Source organism: Pagrus major, chromosome 9 (genome assembly GCF_040436345.1).
Source record: "Pagrus major chromosome 9, Pma_NU_1.0".
Taxonomy (NCBI): domain Eukaryota; kingdom Metazoa; phylum Chordata; class Actinopteri; order Spariformes; family Sparidae; genus Pagrus; species Pagrus major.
In genome coordinates this window covers 22,246,835-22,273,313 of record NC_133223.1, presented here as the reverse complement: position 1 = coordinate 22,273,313, position 26,479 = coordinate 22,246,835, and the positions used below count along the sequence as shown (strand labels likewise).

General features: G+C 41.7%; 1 protein-coding gene across 2 annotated transcripts; it reads left to right on the top strand.

Annotated features, from left to right (window-relative positions):
* Positions 1-13,486: 13,486 nt before the first annotated feature.
* znf148 (zinc finger protein 148) lies at positions 13,487-26,045 on the top strand. 2 transcript variants are annotated; one of them, XM_073473512.1, is made up of 7 exons: positions 13,487-13,544; positions 16,072-16,448; positions 17,450-17,575; positions 17,674-17,797; positions 17,907-17,990; positions 18,096-18,214; positions 19,905-26,045. In XM_073473512.1, exons 2-7 carry the CDS (start codon positions 16,095-16,097, stop codon positions 21,540-21,542), a joined length of 2,445 nt encoding a protein of 814 aa, XP_073329613.1. In that variant the 5' UTR covers positions 13,487-13,544; positions 16,072-16,094; the 3' UTR covers positions 21,543-26,045. The 2 variants fall into 2 exon arrangements, with proteins under 2 accessions (XP_073329613.1, XP_073329614.1); XM_073473513.1 differs by having other exon boundaries at positions 13,511-13,544; positions 16,072-16,388.
* Positions 26,046-26,479: the final 434 nt, after the last annotated feature.

Genomic DNA, 26,479 nt, shown 5'->3' with positions numbered 1-26,479 from the left:
GTGGATGATATTGGATATTTCGATAGCTGTGACAGTTTTCAAATATTTTGGCACGCTGTTCCCTTAACACTTTACCTCACGTTTGTTTTTGTTACCACCAAAGGGAGATGGCAGGTGAAGTGTCATATTGTGAAGAAAGGAGATTTTCCGGGTGTGTCACGGGCAATTTGGGCTCCAAAGTGCAACAGCTTGTGTGAATTGATGTTGTCTTTTTCTCTCAGTTTCTCTGAGATGCCTCTTTTTCTCAAAAGCCGCCCCCATCTGAGAGGCAGACGATCAAAGATGGACTCAGAGACTCAGACAGAGCTGCGGGCTACGCAGTGTCCGACCTCTAACAAGACAGCACATGTGTATGTATATGTAGGAAACCCACGGGGAATGTTTGAAAAAAGGTCTGTGTGCACCAATGAGATTGCGTGTATCTGGAGGGTGTCAGCAGTATGTGAATGTGCTGGTAAGTGTGAGGCAGGCGAAGAAATGCTTGGAGAAAGTGTTTCTACCTCTTTATATATGTACAGAATGAGCGTCATGTGTTGTGTACAGATTAAACAATGAAGATAGAGTGTGTTGATGGCATGCATTTTGACTTTTCAAAGCCAAAAGTGCACAAGTGGAATTAAGTGTAAACCCACCGTGACTACCATTTTGAACCCTTGAGTTTGGCATTACGCAGCTGTCACCATCTTGGTTTTTAGGAGCCAGAAGTGACCATATTTGGACTACGGAGGATATCTTCATTGGACCAATAACAACCCCATAGCACACATACATCTTGCAGCCATCATCACGAGTTACGTTGGAAAGACGTAGCATGGGGAGCGTTTGCTAGTCAGGAAGATGTTGGCGAGATGTCAACCAATTGCCAACGACTTGCTGATGTCTTCCAATTAGCAAACGGTCCCCATACTACGTCTTTCCAACGTTACTTCTATTCGTCTATGTGCTATCTGGGAAGGTAGCCATGTCCTAAATCGTCTATTTTACCCTAAATGGAATCGTAGTTTACAAACTGAACATCATACAGTATTGAAGAAGACTTGAAACTGACAATTGAGACCATAAACTAATCAGGAAATCGGTTAATGAGGTAATAAATCAAGTAAGAAGTAGGGCCATTTTCTCATAAGCTTACGTACAATCTGACTTTATTTTTGAAACCATGAATAATGCAGGTTTAAAGCACTTTAATGGCACTTAGCTTCACTCTTCAGACCTGGAAGCTCCGTCCATATCTTAAACAGTCACCTGGTAGAATTAATAAGATTAATGATGGCTGCATTTGATTCAGTTTCCAGGGCTCTGGTTACTCACTGATATGGCTTACTGGGAAACTTACTGGAGAAGAGTCATAATTAAATGTAGTCAATGATGTTATTTACACCTGTACCTTTCCTGCTCCGAGAAGTCAAAACTTCAGCGATGAATGGTTCTATAGTAAGACAAATGACCACCATGGGACCTTCTGAAATAAGGTCCCATGAGGGAAACGAGAAGGAGAGGGATGAGGCTGACCCTTTATGCAAAGTTAAGCTAGTCACCTGCTGACCCCAGCTACATATTTACCGTACAGAAACAAGAGTGGTACTGATCTCATCTAACACAAATGATGGGATGCTGAGTTCTTCCTCTTCTTCTTTCCAGGAAGTCAAGTTTCTTTGTAAAGGCCAAAATCACTACAGTGTCTCAAAGGGCTTCATCAGCCCACAACAGCAGGGGCGTCCAAAACAGACCCGGCTCTCTGTGACTCTCTATGGAGACAGAGAAATACTACTCAAAAAAACAATCACTAACACTTAGATTGTAAGTCAGCGAGAAAAATAGAAGAACCCCCTCAGGAGAGGCAATTCAGAGAGAGATCCCCCCTCCACAGATGGCCGGATTTGCACTAGGAGTGGTGGGTGGGGAGAGGCAGTGGACTGTACGTGGACAGATTTGGTAATTGTTGTGCCGCCTCAGCTGCAGCCGCCACAGGCTCTCCATTGGGAGAGAAGCCAAAGGCCAGCTTGTAAACATGAAAGTGAAACCTGAAATTTTCTGCATGTGTTTGCAGTGGGCGACTGCACATGCCATATAACATCCTGGATTCACATCCAGACCGGGGCATTTCCCCCTCTTTTTGACTTACAGGCATTTGAGGCCAAAAGTGTCACAAATTCCCTTAGTGTGACAACTTACACTTTTTATCATTGGTTGCAGGTAAAAGTTACTCAGAAAGTAACCATGAAAGAGTCATACTGTACTGTTCTACATTTAATTGCTTCTTGGTCAATTAGAAATAGGTTTGCATGTGTTAGGCACGATTTGTTTTTTTCCTCTTTTCTTTTCTTTCCTCTTTCTTTCTTCTCTCTTTTTCCCTCTTTGTATCCTGTCGAGACTTACAACAAAGCTTGGAGCCATAACCCTAAACCTATTAGGAAGTTGGCCATTTTGAATTTACTGTGCATTTTTTCGCAGTTTTTGCCATTTCCTGGCGTTATACTTTAATGAGCTCCTTCTATAAAATTAATCAGATTGACTTCAAATTTGGACGGACCAATCTTAATACCTTCGAGCCAAAACTTGAACATGAGCATGTGTACATGGTTGACATTTACACGCCACTAATTGGTTAGAATCACAGCACCACCTAGAGGAAAAAGGGAAATGACATGTTCAATACATTGATGTACTCCTCCTAGTCGGATGACATGATCCACCTGGAACGTGGTCAGAAAACATTTAAGACATTGAAGATGCTATTTTCTGAAGGTTGTCAGTTATACCAGGTATATATGGCCAGGTGGTGAATTTGGATCTGCTGCCATTAAATAGCTAGTGGCTGTAACTCTAACATAAATTCTCCAATCTGCACCAAGCTTCACAGGTTTCTTAAGAATCTTAGAAGAAGAAGTGTACATGGTTCTAGTAAATACATTTGAACTTTTTCTTTTGCCATTGTAATAGCTGCACTTCTTCAAATCCAGTGAGGATTTCTTTTGCTGCTGTATTGTATTGCACATGACCATTTGAACACACCATTCCTTGAACTCTAATTGGTCTCTGCTTTCAGTTTCCAGGCTGAAAAAAACAAACTCACAGCACTCTTTAAATGTCAAATATCTCAAAAAACCTGAATCACATTTGAGGTAAGGAGTAGACAGTGCAGGTGCAGAATGATGCTTCATTTTATAGGCTACATATATATAAGTATATAGCACCTAGTTCTTTTTTTCAGACAGTGTTGTCATAAGAGATTTTCAGAATATATAGAGTAGAATATACAATATAGAGTTGGGTTGTATTGCTGTTTAATCATGATTATATCAGCACTATGGAGACTGCAGCTCCTTTCCAACACTTCCTGAGGTATTTAGGCCACATGAGACACATAAACACTTATCATTGTACATATTTCTTAAGTGAAAACAGCATACGTCACACTGTATTCATTTCTTTGTTGGTTCGTCAGCAGCATTACACAAAACATTCTGAATGGATTTCTACGAAACTTGTGTGGAGGATGGGTCACGGCGCAGAATAGACCCCGTTAACATTTGGAGTGGGTCCTGATGAAGGGACGGATCCGGGATTTTCTTTTCACTGTCTTTAACATTGTCATTTTTCAACACTTTGGTTCATTTATCAAGGAATAATGCATGGATCTTGATGTTAAAAATCAGGGGTATTTTGGTCATTCTAGTTTGTGAATGCTTTTTAGATAAAAAATCTCAAGCGAAATATGAGCTTGTAGTCTTGAGTTGAAAGGATGCACAGTACATGTCCGTCTGTGAGAGTCTTTCACTGCGTGTAATAAATAGCTGCTTGAAACAATGTTTTGTCCTTATGCTCGCAGGTATTTTCACCCATTCTTGTGCAGAAATTTTAGTATAATTCATGCAATGTGTGTGCGCTATTAATTCATCATGTTGTGGGGGCAAAAATCTACGTGTGTGTTTGTTCATGTGCGTGTGTGCGCATGCTAATGCTCATCAAATACATCGTTTCTCCTCGCTGACTTCAGGGAGTGGATGCCTTTCCATTAGTAGATGTAGAATGAGGAGCAGTGGGAGGGATATTTGCTTGCACCAATTAAGTCTGTCATTAAATACGTGCAACACACACACACACACACACACACACACACTCTCTCTCTCAAACATACACACACAATTACGCACATTTTAATTTAACAGTCTGTGAGTCAGTGTGTTTCTGTCTGAAACCTGTTGTCACTGAGACAGGATTGTGAGCAGACTCATTCATCTCTTGCTCGCTCACTTTCTGTCTGCTTTCCTCTCTTTCTGTCTCTCACTCCAGGCGTATGTGTACACACACACACACACACACACACAGACTCTAAGGTTGTAAGTGTGTGTGTGTGTTTTGCCTCCTTGGCTTCAAACCCTTCACCTACCCCTCCGTTTAACCCCACAACACCGATGCCTCGGCTCAGTCAGGCAGTCACACAGACTCATACGTTTGGTTTTGGCTGTGTGATTCTGTGAAAGAAAATCAAATCTGATACCAACCATCTGAATGGGATGCAGCTTTTGATTAAATCCTCCGCCGAGGAGGTTATGTATTCACCTGTGTCTGTTTTTTTTGTTGGTTTGTTGGTTTGTCAGCAGGATTACACAAAAACTGATGCACAGATTTCCAGTAAAGGTGAATGGAGGATGTGTCTCAGCCCAGAATAGACCCCATTAACTTTTTCAGACTGAAGACTCTCCTTTTACGCTCATAAATGACAAAGAACCAGCAAATATTTGACATTTTTGGCGTTTGTTGACATATTTGGGATTAATGCATGGTTCTTGATGAAAATAATCAGGCATATTAAGGTGACCTGTATGAGTGAGTACAATTTGATGCTGATTGAAATTAAAATCTATGTATTATGTTTTATTTGATATTGGATTAGACTTGATTGGATTAAATGGGACTGTTTGGCCTTGGCAGAGGTATGCGCTCTGCTGAGTGCCATTCTAGATCGTAAGTTTTGAGTCTGCACCAATATTAACTTCACCCAAGACACACTTCAGATGAGTTTTGGACCAGTCTGGGGCACAAAAACGACACTTTTGGCTAAATTTAGATATCTAAATGCGACCACTTTCAAACTAAATTATTTAAAAATACTCCTCAAGCACTTAGTAGGTTAAGTGTTTCCTCATTTCACTCTACTGAAGATGTAAAACCCCCAAAACAGCATTAAGACACGGGACAATAAAGGTCTCAGGTTAATAAGATGGGGACATATTAGCATGAAAGATGATTAAAGATGTCTCATTACAATTAATAAAGGTTTTCCCCCGAGAAAACTGTGCAGACGATAAATATATAATCAAACACCCTGCATCACATCTGTTACAGGAGCAGATCTGAAGACAACAGCTGTACTGTATCACTCTGGATTCAGGTCCTGCTTCGCTCGTGTTTAACAGTATTGACTGAGCTGTCCACCTGGCCAGAGGGATGGCGGATGTGATTCATGTCTAACGCGGTGTTTCCCTCCCAGTCTGCGCTGAAATGCTAATAATGTGCGCTGTTTGGGCTGGAGGGAGTCCATTATACGCTGACGGTATCGCATCTTTGTCCATCGGGGGACGCACGCTCGGGAACGTGGGAGAAGAAGAAGGAAGTGGAAGAGTGAGAGGGAGAGAAGGCTCGCCTCGCACGCATATTCTGGAGGGGAAAAAAGAGTGTGCGTGTGTGTGGATGTGTGCGAGTGTGTGTTGAAGCTCGGACACAGCAGACACGTGTCACCTCAGCTCCAGTGCCGTCAAGCTAAACTGACATAAACAGCCCCAGGCGGCCCTATCAGAGATGGACTTTACATAACGGCTGAGTCACTCACAATCTATTTTTATGGCTTTGAGGTGTGTGTGTGTGTGTGAGCGTTCCAGTGCCTCTATCTCTCCGAGAGCCAATTTGAGTTTTAGACCTTCAGAATGAGGACATATTTGTGACGTCAGGTAGTCCTGACCGGCTCCTGCTTGAAGGCTCAGACTTGTTTTTTTTTTTTTCCTTTTTTAGGTTACGGTTAGAATAAGGATCAGGTTGAGAGAGGAAAAGGATGTAGAGCTTTTCTAAGCATTTTTGGGGGGTTTGGGGATTGTTTGCTTTCATGAGAGTGCAGGAGGGAGCTGATAGGAGAGGAGAGGTGAGAGTCAAGAGCGACGAGGTGCAACAGGAGGCCGTGGGCATGTGGTGCTGATGGGAGCGAATGAGTGAATCAACAACACACAACAAGTGTGTGTCCCAGAGAGAGAAATACTGGCTGCTCAACCTCAGGAAGAAATCAGAGAGATATTGAAGTGGAGTAAGGAGGCACACCATCAGGGCAGTTAAAGTCTGTCCTCTGTCTTTTTATAGATGGGTGACAATTTCAAGGAAGATCCCACAGAGACATCGTCGTTCCTGTTGATCCATTTCACTCTCATCAAACTTCACAATGGCCCCTCGAGTCCTGAATGAAAGCAAATTAATTTGTCATGTTTCTCCTCTCATTCATTCAGGTTTTTTCCTTAATGTATCACCCATCTGTGCTTTCCACTTGTATAGAAGAGAAGATTTTAGTAGTCCAAGGACCTTTGAGTTGATAACAATATCAGTATTTTTATTTCTAAAAGAGCTGATGATAATATGTCGGCCATTTTCTTTTTCTTTTTTTTTTCTTTTTTGAGCCTTTTCTCTTTTTATTTTTTGGCCTTTTCATGGTTTTATTAGACAGAACAGATGAAGAGTGACAGGAAACAGGATGAGAGAGAGGTCGGACTCTAACCCCGGGCACCGCAACACAAACACTTTTTGATTGTGATCCCTCAAATTTTGTTGTTTAACAATCGTGACCTACAGATGTTAACTGAGCTGAAGCCCGAGGTGACATCGGGTTGATTGGGTGGGTAGTGTTTTTTCTGATTTAAAAGTGCACATGAAGGCAGCATTCAAGCACACCGTTTGCTTTATATGCACCTTCATCTGCATTTTCACACAAATCCAAATACTAGATACACAAATACATAAAAAGACCCTTTTTTTGATTTCAAAAGATGGCAGTAAATGTAAATGATTGCTGAAGTAAAGCTGAATCAGATCTGGAATAACCTTTTTCAGATTATTTTCATCATCTGTGACTCTGCTCGTTATTTCACAATGAATCGATTCATTTTTAGTCTCTAAAATGTCACAAAAAATGTTTAAAAAAATGCTCTTCGTGATTTCACAGAGCTTGAAGTGACATCTACAAATTGCTTCTTTTCTCCAACCAACAGTCCAAAACATCGAAGTCTCTTCATAAATGACAAAGAGAAGCAGCAAATTCTCATATTTAGGAAGCTGGAACCAGCAAATGTTTGCTTGAAAAATGACTGAAACAATGAATTGATTATGAAAATGATTCACGATTAATTTTTCTTTCAATCAATTGATGGTTGTGGCTCTATTTGTTAATAACAGAAGATTTTACTCTGCGTCTGAATATGCAGCAGAATACAAACAGCGATATAGCAACCGTCAGAAATTGTACATCTCCCAGTGCTGTAGCACACGTGAAGGGTAAAATGCTGAAAAACGCTCTGTGTCACAATGTTAGTAGGGACCTCATAAAATTCCTAGACTGAACCTGGATCTGTTCCAAACACTACTCAGTCATTCTCTGGCCCATCGCCTGACTGACTGCAAGATTTCATTAAAGGCAAATAAACAAGCAGGACCAAAAACACAACCTCGAGGTGACAATGTTATTTTACAGCACTTCAAAACATATGAAAAGTTAATTAAATACAATTCACTTCAATGACCACACAGCCTCGCGGTCAGGATTCGGGTCTCGGAGAATGAATGTCATCACTGGAGGGTCTTTGAAAGAAGAAATGATAATATAAATAATGTAACTTCAGTTAAAGTCCATTTTTCTGGGTATTATATATTTGCACTATATATCCAATTTAGCATTTCACCTACAGAGAGAGTCAAATAAATATTTGAACCTTGCCTAACTCCTCTTTATCACTGTTAGCTGTAACATGTTACATTCAGTACGGAGATCATCGTCTAGCTCAACAAGCCGCGTTCGAGTCCTCGTTAAGTATCCACTCCTACTGAAGTGTCCTTGAGAGAGATTCTTTAAATCCTGTGGTATTATTCTGCCGTCCACAGTGACCTCTGACCTCAATGCAAATAAGGAGCTGATGTATTTATAGAAACTATATTATATACATTTTATTCTGTAAATCCATTAAGAAAAGACATTTTCCAATATTTGTGATATTAAATGAATTTTTGCTCTTGTAACATTTGTGGCTCAATTAATATGCTGAATAGTGTTCAACACTTGAAGGACAAACGTATTGAAAATAGAATTTTTTTATTTTTAAAAGTATGAATTATCCACAGTGAATGTCAAACAATCGCTTTATTAAATCTTTTGCCATCAGTTGTTGATGCAGCTTCTGCTCCGTGACCTTAAAGGCAACATCTCAGTGACCCAAATAGAACACGTTGACCTTTACAGTCGCATTCATAGCTTGATGACGGCAAACTTCTCTGATTATTCCCACTTTCATGAAGGCAGATTTGTATAAAACTGCAGAATTCATCAGCGTGGAGGTCTAGCTACCACTTTTGCATGAATGACTGACGGCAACACACACACTCGCGCACACACGCACACACACACACACACACACACACACTCACACTCACACACACACACACACACGTAATATTACAGTTCATAAAGAGTCTCAGCAGAATAGGTTAACGAATCCCCTCTCCGCCGCCTCACGTTTCAATAATTTACTTTTAATACTAAATATTTTATGACTTTCAATCTGAATTGAACTTGGATCTATCAAGGTGTATTAACATTCAGCAGTGAGAAGCCTTTCTGTCAGTGCCTGTCTGCCTCCCACATCAGCATCACAACTGCTAGAACTACACTGTGTCCGTGCGTAGGGCTGCAACTAACGAGGAGGTTGTGTTTTCACCCGTGTCCGTTTATTTGTCGGTTGGTTGGTTTGTGATCAGGATAACACAAAAACTACTTGACAGATTTCCACAAAACTTGGATGAAGGATGGGTCTCAGCCCAGAAAAGACCCCGTTAACTTTTGGTGGGGATCCAGGAATTTAGGAGATAGGGTATTTTTTTATACTTTCGTTCATTTTTCGGGGAAAAATGCATGGATCTTGATGGAAAAAGTACAAAGTACAAAAGAGGACTGTTGGGTAATTCATTATTGATTAAGCTGACAATTATTTTCACAATTAATCGACTAATCGTTGTTCTCTCTGTCTCTCTTCAAATTGATTCTTTTGTCCAAACAACAGTCCAAACTCCCCAAAACTCTTCATTTAGTGCCATAAAAGACAAAGGAAAAGTAGCAGATCTTCACATTTAATAAGCTTGAACCGGCAAATGTTTGACTGTTGACGATTAATTGCCTTTTGATCGACTAATCATTGCAGTTGTGGGATAAATTTCCTGTCTCATACACGAGTTACAATGGAAAAGATGACATGAAAACCAGAGGAAATACTTGGAAACAGAATTGATGTTATTCTGACACTCCTTATGTACTCTATGTAACAATTTGTCGCAGTTTAAATGTCTCAATCACTTCTTTTATTGGCCATATGTGAGCGGATTGTAACGTGACCTGAAAAATGAGACCTTCCCGTCTCTCTCGGCTGCCTGAACTGTTTAATGCTGCTGGACTGTGGATTTCTTTGTGAAGGACTCGGGTCATATTTTCCACGACAGACCAAAGGATGTGACTTTGTGCACGTTCTCGAGTGCCTCGTCTCAGTCCCCTAACAGAGAGCAACAGCGGCTGACGCTCTGTAACATGAACCAACGACCGGTGTGTGTGAATCGTGTGTGTGTGATTAGAACTGTTCTTCGATTAACTTTTTAGGTCACACACACAACACAAAAAAACACTACTTCACTGCAATATCACAGTTTAAACACGCATTTAACAAGAGAAAACATTTTAAACTAACTTGAGGGAATTTCAGACATGCTCATGTATGCAAAGGCGCACACACACACACACACACACGCACACACACACATACACCTGTCTCCCATGCTGAGTCCCGCTGAGCCTTCCCTGCTCCACTTTTTTTTTTTTTTCATCTGTCATTCTGGAGCATGTCAGTGTTTAACCCCCTCCCACGCTTGCACACACACACACACACACACACACACACACACACACACACACACACTGCCTTTCTTCTTTAACAAACTGCACAAACATACACAGTCGCTCCAAAAACGCTGCTTTTTCCCTTTTTTTACAACTTAACACACACTTGCGCACACACACAGCCAATCCAGGGCAGCGCTTTAAACACACAGACACCAACAGTTGAAGCAGTTGTCATACACCTTTTTTTTCCCCTCCCTCTTTGTGTCATTACTGGATCTGATAGAGTCCGAGCTGTCATTTACGACCTATGTTTGCGTGTGTTGCACGTCTCCTGGTGTCTGACAGGAATCAGTTTGTAGTCCGGTCAAAGAGGGCATCTGCCATCCCACCAGACTCTCTGCTTTCTCTGCAGGAGAGCACACACAACAGTTTAGGAGGCTGCGGGGTTTCTTCCTCATGGCTGCACCCGGCATTTAGGCTGCTTATGGATTTTTAAATACAAGAGTGTGGCGCCCATAGCTCAGAATAAGAAGGTTTTAAAATTTTTAAGCCTAAACTCGCACTTTTCTCGGCGAGTTGGAGGGAGAGGGAGAAGCTCGGCTGTTTAAATCCCGGGGGGGGAAACAGTGGTGTGGCGTTCCATAAAAACTAAACTTCAGCCAGCGATCTGTTATATTTTATAAGGGTTGAGTCGTGCTTTTCTTCCCTGTGAGATGCGTTTATCTCATGAGGAGAAACCTAAAACTATTTTCTGCATATAAAAACAAACACAAACTGGGTTTTCCTGCTTAAATGTCCTTAAAAAAATCCCAAAAAGGCAGCATGTCCTTGGTGTGCCCTTCACGTTATCCACTTTAAAACATGCACAATTTGTTAATTTCCTTTTAGTTTGGGGTTGCCGGAGATGAAAACAAAATGCTTGTGGAGCCAGATGAAAAGTGGCAATAGAACCTCACATGTTTAACAGCTTTATGGGCCATGTGACAGCATGTAGGCATTGGGGGCCAACGTGCCTGCAATATTGAGAAGTCCTTCATTAAGCGTGTGTGAAAGAGAGAGAGAGAAAGAGAGAGAGGGAGAGAGAGAGGATATAAGAGCATCCTCCTGAACTGAGATTGGACATAGCATGTTGGACAAGCTCGCCGGTGTCAAGGGGAATATAAATGCGCTATGCGTAAAAGCATTAGCGGGGTATTCATGATAAAGAGTCCAAAAACATGGCACAAGGCAGATTAGGAATAAGAAGCACAGGAGCCAATAGAGATAATCCTGTTATCTCGTTGGATGTAAAATGCCAATGTGGAGGGAAGCATCCTCAGAGACCGAGATGAACTGAACATGAACTAATGCTGCAGCTATACGGAGAGGCAGGAGGAAGATGAGGGAGAGGAGGGCAAAACAATATTGGCAACCTGATGTAAACACTCTTGTTCTTGACCTTAAGGGACACACACGCCGTTTACCGCAATGTCACAGGCGGTCTTCATACTCCATTAGAGTCCGCACACACACGCGCGCGCGCCCGCACCGTCTTCCGTTTGACACCAGTTCGATATCCTCCTTGTGACATTGTCTCACCTTTGAGGAGCCACTGTCAGTGTGAGCGGTGACAGATGCTCGCCGTCAAGTTGCTCGGAGAGGAATGTTTGCGCTCTGCTCGTTAAGAGGTTTTGGGATACCGGGTGCCGGCGGAGACGCACTTCCTCGGCCGTCACCTTTCTAACCAGAGCGCATTTAACATTACGCACGACAGCGTGCACACACACACATGCACAGATAACCCAGAAACACACACACACAACAGGAGAGACAGAAGGAAAAAGAAAGAGCGCAGACTTACAGGATGACCCTGGGCTCCTCTGCGCGCCCCATTGTGAAAGCCCCGTTATTCCCGTTTTAACGGAATCCTCAAATGCCGTGGTCGCAGTCCACGTCCCTGCAAATGTACCACAGGATCACATAGAGGATGAGGAGTATGGCGAAGATGAAGAGCGCTACTAGGATGGCCTTGGTCACCGGAGAGATGAGCGACTGCATGTCAGGAGCAGAGCCGGGCAGAGCGGCGTGGAAGCTCCGCGTCCGTCCGTCCTCAGTCTGCTATCTCTCTCCTCGCTCTCCACCTCTCCTCTCCGCCGCTCCGGTAGCAACTGTTGAGGACGGAGCCCGGGGCTTTGTCGTGCGCGGACACACACATATGAAGAGCCTGGCGCGCACGCACACGCGAATTTATCAGCGGCGATCCAAGGCGCGCAACGCGTGGGGGGCTTCCCTCGCTGAGAAGCGGCGGCGGCGGCTGCTGTCTGTCCCCAGATCCACTCTCCACGCCTGTCTGTCGCACATCAGAGGAGAGAGAGACAGGGGGAGACAGGAGTGATAACAACCGAGGGTTTCGCTCAAAGGAAGGTCGCAGATGAAATTCAGCAGGTGGAGGTTTGGATTAGATCCAAAAGAGACGTTTCTAGACACACAGATGGGAGAAAGTTGCGCGCCGAGCTGCTGCACTTGTAGGCAAACAGGTTGATTAGTATTCCTCTCAGCGGAGTGTGTGTGCGCGTGTGTGTGTGCATGTGTGTGTGTGTGAGAGAGAGAGAGATGGCTCGGCGTGACAGGCTATCATCTTATCACGACCCTCAGCATCCTTTATTGTGGCAAAGCTGTCAGTCGAAGGATTAGCAGATGAATACAGATGGTTATTGCATTAAACACGTTTCCACTTGATCCGCCTTTTATTGCCGTTTCACCTCATTCTTGTGAGGTTGGTCTAGATGCTGATGCATTAACGAAAATCCTATCATGAAGGAAAGGTGGTGTTAAAATGTCATGGACAACTCTTGGTGCAGCTGGAGATGCAAGAGCATTAAATATGGCATGTGCGTCAATGAAATGTCAAACCCACAACGGCACTTTTGTAACTTACAAGGTCAATATCAGCCTTTAATATCGGGAAATACCAGCCTCACATGTAAGAAAAAAAAACACGACTGCATGAAACTGATTGTCACGTACCCTCACCCACTAACAGGGTCATGATTAATTTCCGCATGGATTCAATACCACAAATCAGAGTGCAGCCTATTGATAGACAGCATTAGCTGATAAACATATATATATATTTTGAGCGACTAATTAAAAAGCCTTAAAAGACTGGTGACAATTAGTAAGACATTATAATAATTAAAGATCATTTATAGAAGTAGGTCGCCAAACTGAAGCATGACTGAACACCATCAGTGATCAGGAGCGCACTGCCCCGCACTGGCCGCTGCTCGCCACTAGATGGCGACAGATAGACACGTCCATGCCTTCATGAAGTGTGATGGTGTATTTGATTATTCCGCACACCATCATTACACTGTAGTCTTGCATAACAATCATGACAGCAATACGGGTTTAAGACGCGTAGCAGGTAAGAAGAAACCGTGCGGCTTTATTTGTTGATGTATCACTTCTTGTGCGTCGCTCAGACGTATGTTATTATTTGTCCTGGCGGCGAGCTAGCTAGTTAGCGAACGTTAGCTTTACTAGCAAGCAATAACATTGTGGCCTGTTGGGGCAGAAGTGGCTGAGGAAGCTGGAGGCGCTAGCGGAGTAGCCCCGCCGACAAGTTTTGGGGGAAATGTGCAAGCGAAAGTGGCGTTTTGTGCCTTGAATGTCGTGCGACGTGAGCCGGGATTTATTGTGGAATACCGCTTGTGAGAAGATGCGTCTAACGCCATGTGGATGCTGTGTCAACTGAATATTACAGCGACAGAGACAGAGCAATGTTTGCAGTCACTTGCTAGCAGCTAGCTAACTAGCTTCAAACAGGCCGTCGACGTCTGTCAAGTACGTGACAGGATGTTAGAACTTCCGGTCGCCGCCTTCAAAGTAAAGCATTCAGCGATGCGCTTTTCAGCGATTTGATGGTAATGTGAACTCTGTGTGATGCATGGTATGATTAAAAATGCCGAATTAGCATTGCGGGAATGACTGGTCTGTGAATTGTTTGTGTTTTTACAAAGTACGCCTCTGAAGCTATTTTAATCGATAAAAGCTACTCGAAATAACAGGTATGAACTTGTGCGCAGGCAAGACCTTGCACTGGATTGATTAATATGGTTTGTAAACAGATTTATTGGCAGTATTCATGTGTTGTTATGAACAACTTACTTTAACAGTCGAAAAGTGATTTTAGTGCTACAACCGACATCTTCATCATTTGACGTGTTGAGCGAGCTTTTATTCTGAAGGCACATCCTTCTCCCTTCCTGCGTTTCCTCAGCAGTTGTTGTTAATGTGATGTGACAAGCGCGGCTAGCTAGCTGGCTGGCTGGCTAGCAAGAGACTTAACCCACTTAACCTAAGTGACACAGTGAGTGTGTTTACATATGGGAGTAAGTGGTCTTTGGTGTGTGTTTAAACCGTGACAGCTACTTACCCGCCGTACTACCTCTCGGGTCAGTGAATATTAGCTAGCTACAGTGTCATACCTGTTACCAATCGGCCCACAAGTGCTACGTTAGCTAGCTTTACCGTTTTAAGCTCGCTAGTTAGTTGACTAATTAGGTCTTGTTGAAGTGTAACGACAACACCAGTGTAATGTTGCTGTGTTAAAAAAAGAATATCTGTTTTTCTTGCTGTAGAAATATCCTGTTGTCAATGTAGACTGACATTTCGCCGTCTTGTATAGAAATATAATAAAATAACCTGCCTGGCTCATGAGTCAAGAAACGTTATATTAGCTAACTAGCTAACATAAATGGCATTAAAGACTTGCAGCGTTTTCCGACCTTAGCTCGTAAGAACGGCGCATCCTGCCAATTAATGCTCAACTTTATGTGCTGCTTGAGAGCTCACTATCACTTTACACTGTTACAGTACATTTTGTAAGATAATATCACAGAAACAACAGCTGACCCAGTTACTAAAGTTGACACTTGGAGGAGACATAGCTGAGTGAATAGGTGTAGAAGAGTGGGATCCTATGTCAATTTATTTCATGTAAGGTTGGAAGTGATCTTATGCAATTAGTGAATTAAATATACATAATATTTATAACAACACAGCCCTTGAGTATCATAAAGACCACTTTCTTAGGATTGGGGAAACTCGGCCAACCAGACTAGTGTTGCTAACTTGTGCAATACCTTCTTGGAGGTTTTGTGATTCCAGGAATTGAGAGTGACCTTTTGCAAGCTGAAATATTAGCTAACCGTCATAATTTATCAAGCTTACGGGAAACCTGGAAGTACACAGATTCTTTACTCAAGTAAAAGTAAGACAGTACAGGCTCTGAAATGTACTCAATGTATAAAAGGTAAAGTATCCCTCTGAAGGACATTTCTACCAGTCAGTCCTGTGCAAAGTTAACTGAACCCTACCGTCATATTAATGTAATTGAAAGACTATTAAACTTTAAGGTAGAATCAGCAGGATTTTGTCCGAGCTGTTCGTAAACGCACCAGAAAGATAGTTGATTGTTGAGTTTCATTTCCAGGAAGTCAAATACCAACACTTTAGGTTGGCAAATTGTCCCGAGCACAGCAAAAAGTCGGGTCTCTGAAGATACGTGACGCTAATACACCTTTATTCCCCATTTGAGTCTCCCTATCTGTTCCTGTCTTCTTTTGTTTTCATGGCATTTCGTCGTTTACAACAACAAAAGTAACGCCTGTTATGAAAATGTAAGGAGCAGAAAGTACAGATATTTGTGTTAAAATGTAGGGAGTAAAAGTAGAAAGATGTCAGAAAAATAAATGCTCAAGTAAAGTACAGAAACCTGAAAAATCTACTTAAGTACTGTAACAAAGTATTTGTGCTTTGTTACTTCCCACCTCTGGATGTGTGTGATTTCACATCTGCCTTCTCTGATGTCACATTGATCAAAACATGACTTGACATTTAGCTTGACAATATTATCCAGACATCTCTCCATTTCTTTTCTTTTTTTTCAGACTCAAGAACTACTCTATGTAAGATGAACACTGAGGACAAGCTGGAGGGCATGCTGCTGAAGTGCAGCAGCGGAGGAATAGATGGAGGAGGGAGAGTCGGGCTGGTCAGCGGAGGAGGACTGGTGGTGATGACCCTGGGGGAGCGATCGCTGGCGAACCACCCTCTGCTGGCGGAGGACGATGACGATGAAGACGAAGATGAGGACTTGACGGGGAGCTCGCTGGTTACACATGACCTGGTCCCTCCGGAGCAGCTGATGATGCAGGAGGAGATGACAAAGAATGGTGGAGGCGGAGAAGAGGAGGGAGGAGGCGAGGTGGGAGTGCATTTCCCCCTAAAACTCACCAATAAGTTTCCCTGCTTGCTTCATATGCCAGTGAGTTCATGCTGGTTAAGAAGCAGTCCGTGTTTTGATGTGATAATTTGTGTGGATACTGTCCGAGGGTTTCCACATCATCAGTTTCTTTTCATGTCAACGCGTGAAATATCTGGTATGGGACATCAGTTCCTTCAACACTGAAACACATGTGAAACCCACTCTTGCCCCAGTTAACTGCTGGTGACACTCATACTTTATGAAATAATTCAAAAGAAGTTTTAAGTGATTACTTTTTATGAGGCAGCGCTCTGAAATGGAAGACTTTGCCTTACAGCAGAATAAAGACGCAGCACATGTGAATTCAAAAGACTTTTACTCCGAGTGTAAACATCAAAGATAACCTGAACCCATCCACAGGATCAGGTTTGAGGCTGCATAAAAATAATTCCTAAATCTTACAATGTGGCGACAGCATTTAAAGGGATAGTTTTGTTTTTTATGCAGTGTGGTTGTTTAAGGTATTTATCCATAGTCGGTGTGTTACCGACAGTTGATGGTGGTTGGCACGCCCCGCTTTGGAGAAGTGAAAAGTTACTTGCTAACATTGGGCATCCCGTCTTGATTTACATGTTTTTTGTTTATGTTTTTATGTAGGTTGGGGCTGGCTTGTAAGCATTTGGACAAACCCACTTAAAAAATCCCTAACTATCCCTTTCAATTAAGTCAGATAGGAAACCTGCAAACGCTCTCAGATCAGCTGGAGGATGTGATTTCTCAGCATGTCCTCAGCTCTCTAGGAACTGAAGATTTCCTTCTTGTGTATTCAGCATCCTCTGATGAATGTCAGAGAATGCTTGAACCACATCATCTGTCTTGGTTAATTGTGGAGAAGCAGCAGCTGCTCCATGTTGAGGTCCCCTCACACATTCGTAGATTGTCCTCTGCTTGCCCTATAGCACCTGTCTGACCTGGTTAAGCTGCTCGATGAGTGGGTGGGTTTCAAAGTACGTCATGTGCCCTGTTAAATGTCTTGCCCGTCTGTGGTCCTGCTTTTACAGTTGAGCATCAAGCAGGAACTGAAGCTGACTGAGCCACCTGTCCAGATAAAGAAAGACAAAAAAGGAGTGAAGGACCTGATGGTGTGTCCCAAGAAGAAAAAAAGGAAGCAGCGTTCACCAGCAAAGGTGCAAGTCAATTTCATCTCAGTTAAAATGTTGCACTGTGACAGCTGTGAGGGTGAATCAAACACGACTGTATGTCTTTGTTGTCTCTGCTGTTGTAGATTCTCAGCATCAGTGATGAGGTATCACTGGGCATACAAAATCCCAAGTGTCACGTCTGCACTCACTGTAATGCTGCATTCAGAACCAACTACCATCTACAGAGGCATGTCTTCATTCACACAGGTATGAATTGTTTTTAAATGCCTTTATATTAATATCTTACTTTGAAATTAGAGATAATGTTGACACTGGATTTATATACTTAGGTTCATATCTATGATTAAAATTCCAGGTGAGAAGCCATTTCAGTGCAGCCAGTGTGACATGCGCTTCATTCAGAAATATCTTCTCCAGAGACATGAGAAAATCCACACTGGTGAGTGAGAATGAATGTAATCAGCATGATCGAAGTTTTTACTTGTCATTATAGTCTCAAGTGAATCATCTTGTCTTTTTTTTTTTTTTTTTTCTTTTGGTTTAGGTGAAAAACCGTTTCGCTGTGATGAGTGTGGGATGAGGTTCATCCAGAAGTACCACATGGAGAGACACAAGAGGACTCACAGCGGAGAGAAGCCCTACCAGTGTGACTACTGTCACCAGGTAAACTCTGTTTTAGTTAGCTAGGATAGCGCATAGTGCATTTGGAAGCAACGAGACAATTGACAATGGTGGAAAATCAGGTATTTAACCCATTAAGAAGGGATGCAACCTTTTCGGGATTTTGGATTATGTTGTCACTTTCAGGACATGTGACTGAAGAGACTCAAATGTTATTTGTTCATGGACATTAGAGCCAAGGCAATAATTTCCAATTAAGCAAAAGTCTTAAGCTCTTAAATAGTTTTTCAAGTTTCTTTCTGCTCCAGAGGTTGAGAAATGAAGGTTTTAGTGAATCGTGACAATTCTGTCAAGTTTTTCAGAAAACCCACAGGTTTTAGGAGGTGTTTTCAAACAATGCCTTAGGTTTTAGAATAATTTTTTATTGGGCGGCCTAGATCTTAATGGGAATTCTGGATTGGTGCTCATATTAGTGGTCTGTATTTGTGCCAGATTGCAGAATGTCAACACAGAACATAAAGGGTGAAGTAGGGGTGTAATGGTACACAGAAATCACAGTTTCTGTGTGCAAGGTCTGCCCAGAAGGGGAACGACCAATAGGGATACATTTCTTTTCATCTGGCTGATGCAGTCAGATGTGCATTAGCTTTTTAGATGTGTTTCCTTTCGCATATCCTACAACAGTTGAGCATTGCTGACACACCTTGTCCTCCTTGTCTTATCCACATCTCCATTATAGCTGTCCATGAACCTGAATCGTTCCCACGCACACAGTACACAGGCTGGTCTTCCAGCTTTTGTGTTTTAATTTAGGCTTGTCATATTAAATGCTAAATGGATTGAATTTATGAAGCGCTTTTCTACCTGAACAATATTGCCTCTCGTTCACACATTCACACACAAATGGCTGAAGACTAGCTGATGGTAGCGTCTGGCTCGCACTCCAATCAGCTTGTTGTGCCAACCTCAGCGCTTGATGCAAATGTTGCACAGTTAAAAGTTTACAGGTGAAACTTGAGATTGAACTCTGTTTTCACATTATGTGCATCAATCTGCGTGCCGTGTAGTGTAGTCTGCGTGTGGCTGCTAGACTGGACAGTGATGACTCGGCAAAAATACACAAACTGTTACAGCCCTAGAATGAACTGATGAAAACAGTGGTCAGAGTCTCTGTATAGTAGTTAGATCAATATTTGTTGCCATGAAAAATAAAGACTCATTAGTGAAGGGGTTCTCAAAGTCCAGGGCAATAGAGACTTCATGGTGCATTCAAGTACACCTCATAAACTCAGAAATCTATACTCACATGGCCACGAAGGTTGTTTACACGGAAAAATTCCACTTTTTTTTCTTATTTTCTTTTGTTTAAATACATGCTACATCTGTTACCACTTTCTTGTTATTTCACTACAGAACTTTTAATGATAACATGCTAAAACATTGACAATATCCTATTCATTTCTACATAGGCAGATTTTAAAACCGCCTTCAGATTGCTTCTTTTGTCCAACCAGCAGTCCAAAACCCAAAGACTCTTCATTTACTGTCATAAATGAGAGCAAAGACGTTTGTTGACTCTTCGATTAATCGACTTATCATTGCAGCTCTACAGCAAAATGAGCATGTCAAGTTTTATAAGAGAAGTCACTAAAAATATTTTGAAGAATGGAAAGTGGAAAGTACTGAGCTTTACTGATATAATTGAATAAATGTATTTTTCTTTTCTCCACAGTACTTCTCCAGAACAGACCGGGTTTTAAAGCACAGACGAATGTGTCACGAGAACAGAGAGAGGAAGACCAACAAGGCAGCTGGTAAAGTCGGGCCTTTGCGTGACACAGATTCTTTAGGCCTCCCCTTTCTCTCCAAAGAGTGTTCACTGCCCAAGAAAAAGCGCCAAAAGTGTGCAGACAAAAGTTTGGGCGCTTCCACCACTGCACAGCCAGATGGGCACACTGTCACTGTGGTCGAAACGGAGGAGAAGGAGGAGCAGAGACAGAATAAAATTGAAGGTCTACCTCTCTATGCTGTGTCCTCCAAAGTCAAACATGAGTATGTGATTGCAGACTACTCTATGGAACTTCCTGAAGAAACGGCTAGCCAGCACCAAGAGGGAGACGTGTCATCAGAAGACACAACTCCTCCCAAACTAGTCCTGAAGAAAATCCCCAAGAGGAGTCTGAAACAGTCCACGGAGCAAACCCCTCCCTGCCTGTCGTCTTTGTCTTCCTTTGAGGAGAATACCAAGGTCACACAGTACACCTTTGAAATCGTGGACAAGCAAGGCCTTTTAGACGTAGAAAGCAACACCGAACTGGAGTCAGTAGAAACTCTTCAAGGAGGACCAGCAAAGCCAGCAGCCAGCAGCACAAACTACGATGACGCCATGCAGTTCCTCAAGAAGAAACGTTACCTTCAGGCTGCGATGGCCAACAACACTCGGGACTACAGCCTGAACACGAGCAGCATCTCCTCTCAGCCATCTGTTACACAAACTGTGGTGTCAACCGTCATCGACGAGACTGTGCCCGCCACCATTCTGGAGCCACAGCCCATCAGCGCAGAGATTAAAGCAACACATGACAAGAACGTGCTGCCTGATGAGGTTCTTCAGACGCTGTTGGACCATTATTCCAACAAGGCCAACGGGCAGTCGGACATTTCCTTCAGTGTGGCAGACACAGAGGTTACGTCAAGCATATCCATTAATTCCTCAGATGTTTCAGATGGCAGTCCCGTGGAGAGCCTCGGAGCCTCTTCTGCCCAGGCTCAGCCAGCTACAGAGAAGGTCAGCCTCTTACAAGAGTACTCCAAGTTTCTCCAGCAAGCACTGGAGAGGACCAGCCAGAACGACAGCTACCTGACCAGCCAGAGCCTCAGCTTGGTCTCAGAAAACCCCACCTTAGCTGGACAACCTCTGTTCTCCACCGAGAAACAGTTTCCTTCCCCCAGCAGGTTCAAATCAGGGATGAGCTCTCCACTACGGTCCACTTTAGAGAAACCTCACTTTGGATTACTGGTCGGGGACTCCCAGCACTCATTTTCATTTTCAGGTGACGAGACCACCCCTCCCTCGGCAGTGTCCCCAGCTGAGGAGGACTTTCTGGAGCAGGTATCGCCCTCCAAAAAGACAGACTCTTCACAAGGCATACTGCAGACTTTTCAAATAAGCTCCTTCGATCAGAACTTCAAATCTCACTTCCAGGCATCGAGATCTGGATCCTCTTCACAGTTTACTGTTGCCAATGGACAATTAAGTCTTCGAGGACACAGCACAGACTTCTCAGAGTTCCCCTTAGTCAGAGTCACTGAGACCAGGTCTCAACTGAACTCCTCCCCTGATGTTTCATCCAGTGAAACCTTTGGCTGAAGGGAGGGGTGGATGAATTCATTTCTGTTTATAATTTCAGCAGCACTTTATCTCATGTGTCCTATTTTGCCAAAACAAGTCCCATTGCAACTTTGTGCTCTTTCTTTAAGCATTTTGTCTAAAACTAATATTTAGTTTTTTGTTTTTCAAGTGCAACCTGATAGAAAAAAATCGATGAAACAATAATTAGCACTTCCCCTTTAAAAAAAAAGAATTGTAATTGTGGATGGGTACACATTTCTTGCGCCAGAATGTACATCGAGAGATTAAGCAACCAAAGTGTAATGAAAGAGAGAAATATTCTCTCATCCCATTTGCAGTAGAGTTTATCTTTCAGGTCCGCTTGTCGATTTGTTTCCCACCTCGTCAAATGCTGGCGCTTTGGGATGGTTGCCGACGTGCCCTACATCCCAAAGTGTCCGTATTTGTCAAGTTTTGAATGAGACTCAAAAATCGACTTTTCTCACAAATAGGACCTTTTTAAATGTTTTGTCAATCAGTTTGCCTTGCACAAAAAAAGTCACTCTCGCTGCTTAATGCAACATTTCCACTCAATTAAATATAGGCCCCTATTAATATATATATGCCATTTTGCTCTTACTGCATCTACCTCCCCTCGCTGTTTATCTGGTTAAATTTAAGTTCACACCGAGAACCTTTTTACCCCAACTGTGTGACCCCTGTTAAATCGTCAACTGAAGTGAAACCATGATTAGATCTAGAGATGCACCGATTTATCTGCCAGGGACCAGATTTCAGCGTGATCTGCCACGACCAGCGACTGGCCCGTCAGTGTCAGATATATCCGATTCTGTGCCAGTCACAATCACAGACATGCCACCAGCCTGTACGGAAAGAAAGAAACTAAATATTTTATGTTATTTACCCAAAAAATGGGCTTTAAAACACCTTTCTCCTCTCCTCTCTGCTGCCCGTGTGTTTCACTGCAGGAGTAGAGTCCACACAGACATGGAGCGAAGCAGAGACAGGGAGTTGACGTCAGGATGTCTTGTTTTCAGTTCAGCCTGTTTTCTTTTGGGATTGTAAAACATTGTAGTCGAGGGTTATGAATTGAGCAGCGAACTTTTTATTCCGCTCACGTCAAATACAAGACTCAGCAAGACTCCTTCGAATTTTTTACCTTTCACAATAAGAGTCCAGGATATACCAGTATACACTGTGTAAATGCTTGTAAGAGGGAGCTAAAGTTTCAGTAACAGGCCATTTAAATGTATTTATTTTCATGTGTTACTTATCAGTCAGTGTTTCATTACGAACATACAATCGAATTTTCCATTAAAAAAAAGGTTATGATAGTTTTTTTCATGCTGTTAGTTAAAGTTAGTTAAGAAAGAAAGGTCAGACTTTAAAAGAAATCAGAACTCGTACTCGGCCAAGAAAATTGGAATCGGTGCATCTCTAATTAAATCATAACCGATTCTTCACTTTACGTTGAAGTCACGTTACTGTTACTATCACCTGAAAAAGGGCATTTCCACATGATATGTTTAATGAATGCTACAGGAAAAATTGAACTGATTGTATTTATCTGATATGAAATCTAGTTTTCCATAGACAGATTGCTCCTAATTTGATTGGTGTGATGTCCAAAAACGAAGATATTATAGCTCTCAATCATGAATTGTTAAACATTAATGTATTCCCTTTAAATTTCTTGTCAGTGATTTTTCTTAATGTGTTAGACTTCACAGTTTTAACAAAAAAGATTTGGGTATCAACTAGCTGCACACATAATATGGTTGCAGGATAAATCTTTTTTTCCTTCAGAAGTTTAAGGAAGTTGTAGTGAAATTACTTAAGAAGATTGTGCGTGACTTTTGCACAATTTGCACATTTTTCACTACAGGGAATGTAGTATGTAGTTTCACAGTGGAGGAATTGTATAATACCTTTACTTAAAAGGCGACTTTTGTTAAAACGAGATTTCTGAGACTGACCTGTCAGTATAAACCCTTGTTGGGTTGCTCTTTGCTTTCGTCACCTATAATGTAGCTCTTGCAGCTGCACTTTTATAGTCCTTTGTTGTTCTTGTTGGAAGATGCACAGGTTTTGGAGAAACAACAATGTGATTAGACCCCCTTGTATTTAGGCTTCATCAAGAAAGAGAGTACATGTGGAAATGAGGTGCTTGGTTTTCCAGTTTTATTAATTTTGCATCTGTGCCTTTCTTTCTTTCTTTTTTCTTCTATTCCAGCCTTTCCTTTACTCATTCCTGTTTCTGTATTTCTTTAAGGCTACTAATTCCACTTGCACAATAACAACAACCACATAAGCTATCAACCTATACAGTCTGTAATACGTCAAGATCTGGGAGCTTTATTTTATTTCGCACATCATATTTAGAGTTTAAGAGAGAAATAGCAGCACGTTTGGTTCTCAAACTGTTATCTGTGGCTGGAAGGATGTGGCGTTTTCATGTGTATATGAGCACAGATCATGTTTTCAGATCTGTAGTTTTGATAATTATCACCTGTTCGCTAGAATGCAGTCGTAAGCCACATCTGAGGTCTCTTCTGTGCTTCATCATACTGTTGATTGTTTTCAGTGAGTTCATTATGTGTGATGTCTTAGGTGCTATTGCGTAAAACTTTTTTTTTTTTTGCGCCATTTAATGAGGTTTGGAAAATTGATGCTAAGCTCCCTCTTGTTACGACTCAACTGACAATCAGGGACAGGCGACACCCACGTTAATCATCAAACACTTTATTTTTCCTCGTCGATCATTCCCACTAGAGTTTATAGAAGATATTCTGCTGTAAATACATTGTATATTTTTGTTCTGAGAAGTACTGTTAGATTTCTGTGTCAATAGAGTGACTTGTGCAAGAGACACTTTTTGTCAGTGGAAGGCACATTAATTAGTTTTCCAGCATTTATTACTTTCAACAATGAATTCATTTCACTTGCTGACAGGATGTGGCTGTCTGAGGTGTGTGTTAATATATATATATATATATATCTCACCACTGTTATCAGAAGAAAATCAACACTTTTTCACAGTTGTATTGATGATTGGTTCAAGTGATTTCTTTTGTAAGTTAATGCATTTGATTGTGCATTATGATGGGATTTACTGTATTCAAGTGTTGGTAATGAAAAGCCCCCAAGCCCAGAAAATGTATATTTGGTTTTGAAGTAATACTCCACCAGAAATCAGTCACTTCGGTGTCAAATATTTAAAGGATAAGTTCACCCAAAAATGAAATCTACTCACCCTCGCGCTGATGGAAATTCGGGCATCGCAGCAAAACACCGTTGCAGCATTCTCCTAAACAGCTGAAGTAGATGAGGACTTGTTTTAAACTGTTAAAAAACAACCCAAAAAAAACCACAAGATGGCTCCACATAGTTTATCTGGTGTAATCCAAGTCTCCAAAAGCCCTGAGATCCCAAATTGATTTGAAAAGACGTTATTTACACCCTTGACAAACTTGTTGACCCACTTCAGATGGGTGTGCACCAACGCTTCAGCTACAGTCGAGGTTTTCTCTTTAAAAAACGGTGTAAATAACATCTTTTCAAACCAGTTTGAGATCTCAGGGCTTATGGATCCTTGGATTACGCCTGGCAAACTGTATGGAGCCGTTTCATGTTTCTCTGCCGTTGTTTTTTTTTTTTTACATTTTGAAACAAGTTCCCATCTACTTCAGTTGTTCAGGAGAATGCTGCAACACTGTATCGCTGTGAAGCTCATGAAATTTTTTTTTGGACTTTGAAACTTGACTGAATTTTCATTTTTAGGTGAACTTATCTTGCGGTCAGCTTCAATTCATGTCAGTTAAAATAGATTTTGGGTGGAGTATAACTTGTTGGAAATATTCCACTAGCTGCCCATTTCAGTGTAAGCAATTATTGAAAGCACAGTGCAGATGAGTAATTCTACTTTGGTAAGTTGAATCCCATGAGTTAAACGAACAGCACTATGGTATTTTTTCCTTTAAATTATCTATCGTCAGTAACCTGGCCATAAGTGTCCTTGTATAAGCTACAGAAAAAAAAAACTATTTGTTTTGTGTGAAAAGATCTGAATTATTAATTTTTTGATAAAAACTATTTTTGAAACATGTCATTTATGGCACTGATATGTACAGTATATCATATGCAGTCACTATTGCTACCCTCATTTATCTCTGTACAAGTCGTTTGTGTCAAGATCTTTCAAATGCAGACGGGAATCTCCCTCTCGAGTCCGAACTTTTGACTTTTTCATACTTTTAAAGAAACTTGACGAGGAGGCCCTACTTCTGCTTCACTGTAAGGTTGATCTCGAGTTAGACAGTGAGGTTCATTTGCATGGTCTCTAACTTGTTGGGTCGAGTGTTTTATGAATAATGTGCAGCTTTAATTGTAGCTGATTAATTTCAGTCAAGTAACCCATATGATTAGATTTTTTGCAATATATTATGATTTGTAAACAATCTGATGAAATTGTTGTTTTGATTGTTGTGTGTCATGTCCTTATAAATAAAATGATTCACAGTAGTTGACCTTGAATTGTTTTTTATACGCAGTGGCCATCTTCACACAAATGACTTTTTATCTCATAATTTCAACATTTCATCTCATAATCATGTTTTCTCATGTCATTTACTCTGTTTAGATAATTATTTTTATGTGTTGAATCCACAAATAAACTTTCTTTCTCAGCCACTCTCTGTAGTCATGGGTAAAATATGACTGTGGACAGGCAGAAATAGTCAAACATTCCCAAAATATAATCTCCTTTCCCAAAAGTCCAAACATGTTTTAGGAAAAAATTCCACAAATACAAAGATAAGGATGTAGAGTGGTGCCAGTATTTCCCAGCTTCAATCATTAGTCAACCTTGCCTGCAGCAGGGCTTGCCAAAACCAACACATGATCCTTGTGCAAAGCAACAACACACCCTGGAAGGTAACCAGTGAGCACAAATCCAC

Bases quoted from the DNA above. Each gene is read 5' to 3' on its own strand.
- znf148 (XM_073473512.1), top strand. From the start codon at position 16,095: ATGAACACTGAGGACAAGCTGGAGGGCATGCTGCTGAAGTGCAGCAGC. The intron at 16,449-17,449 runs GTGAGTTCATGC...CTGCTTTTACAG, and splicing joins CCTGCTTGCTTCATATGCCA to TTGAGCATCAAGCAGGAACT. The intron at 18,215-19,904 runs GTAAACTCTGTT...TTTTCTCCACAG, and splicing joins AGTGTGACTACTGTCACCAG to TACTTCTCCAGAACAGACCG.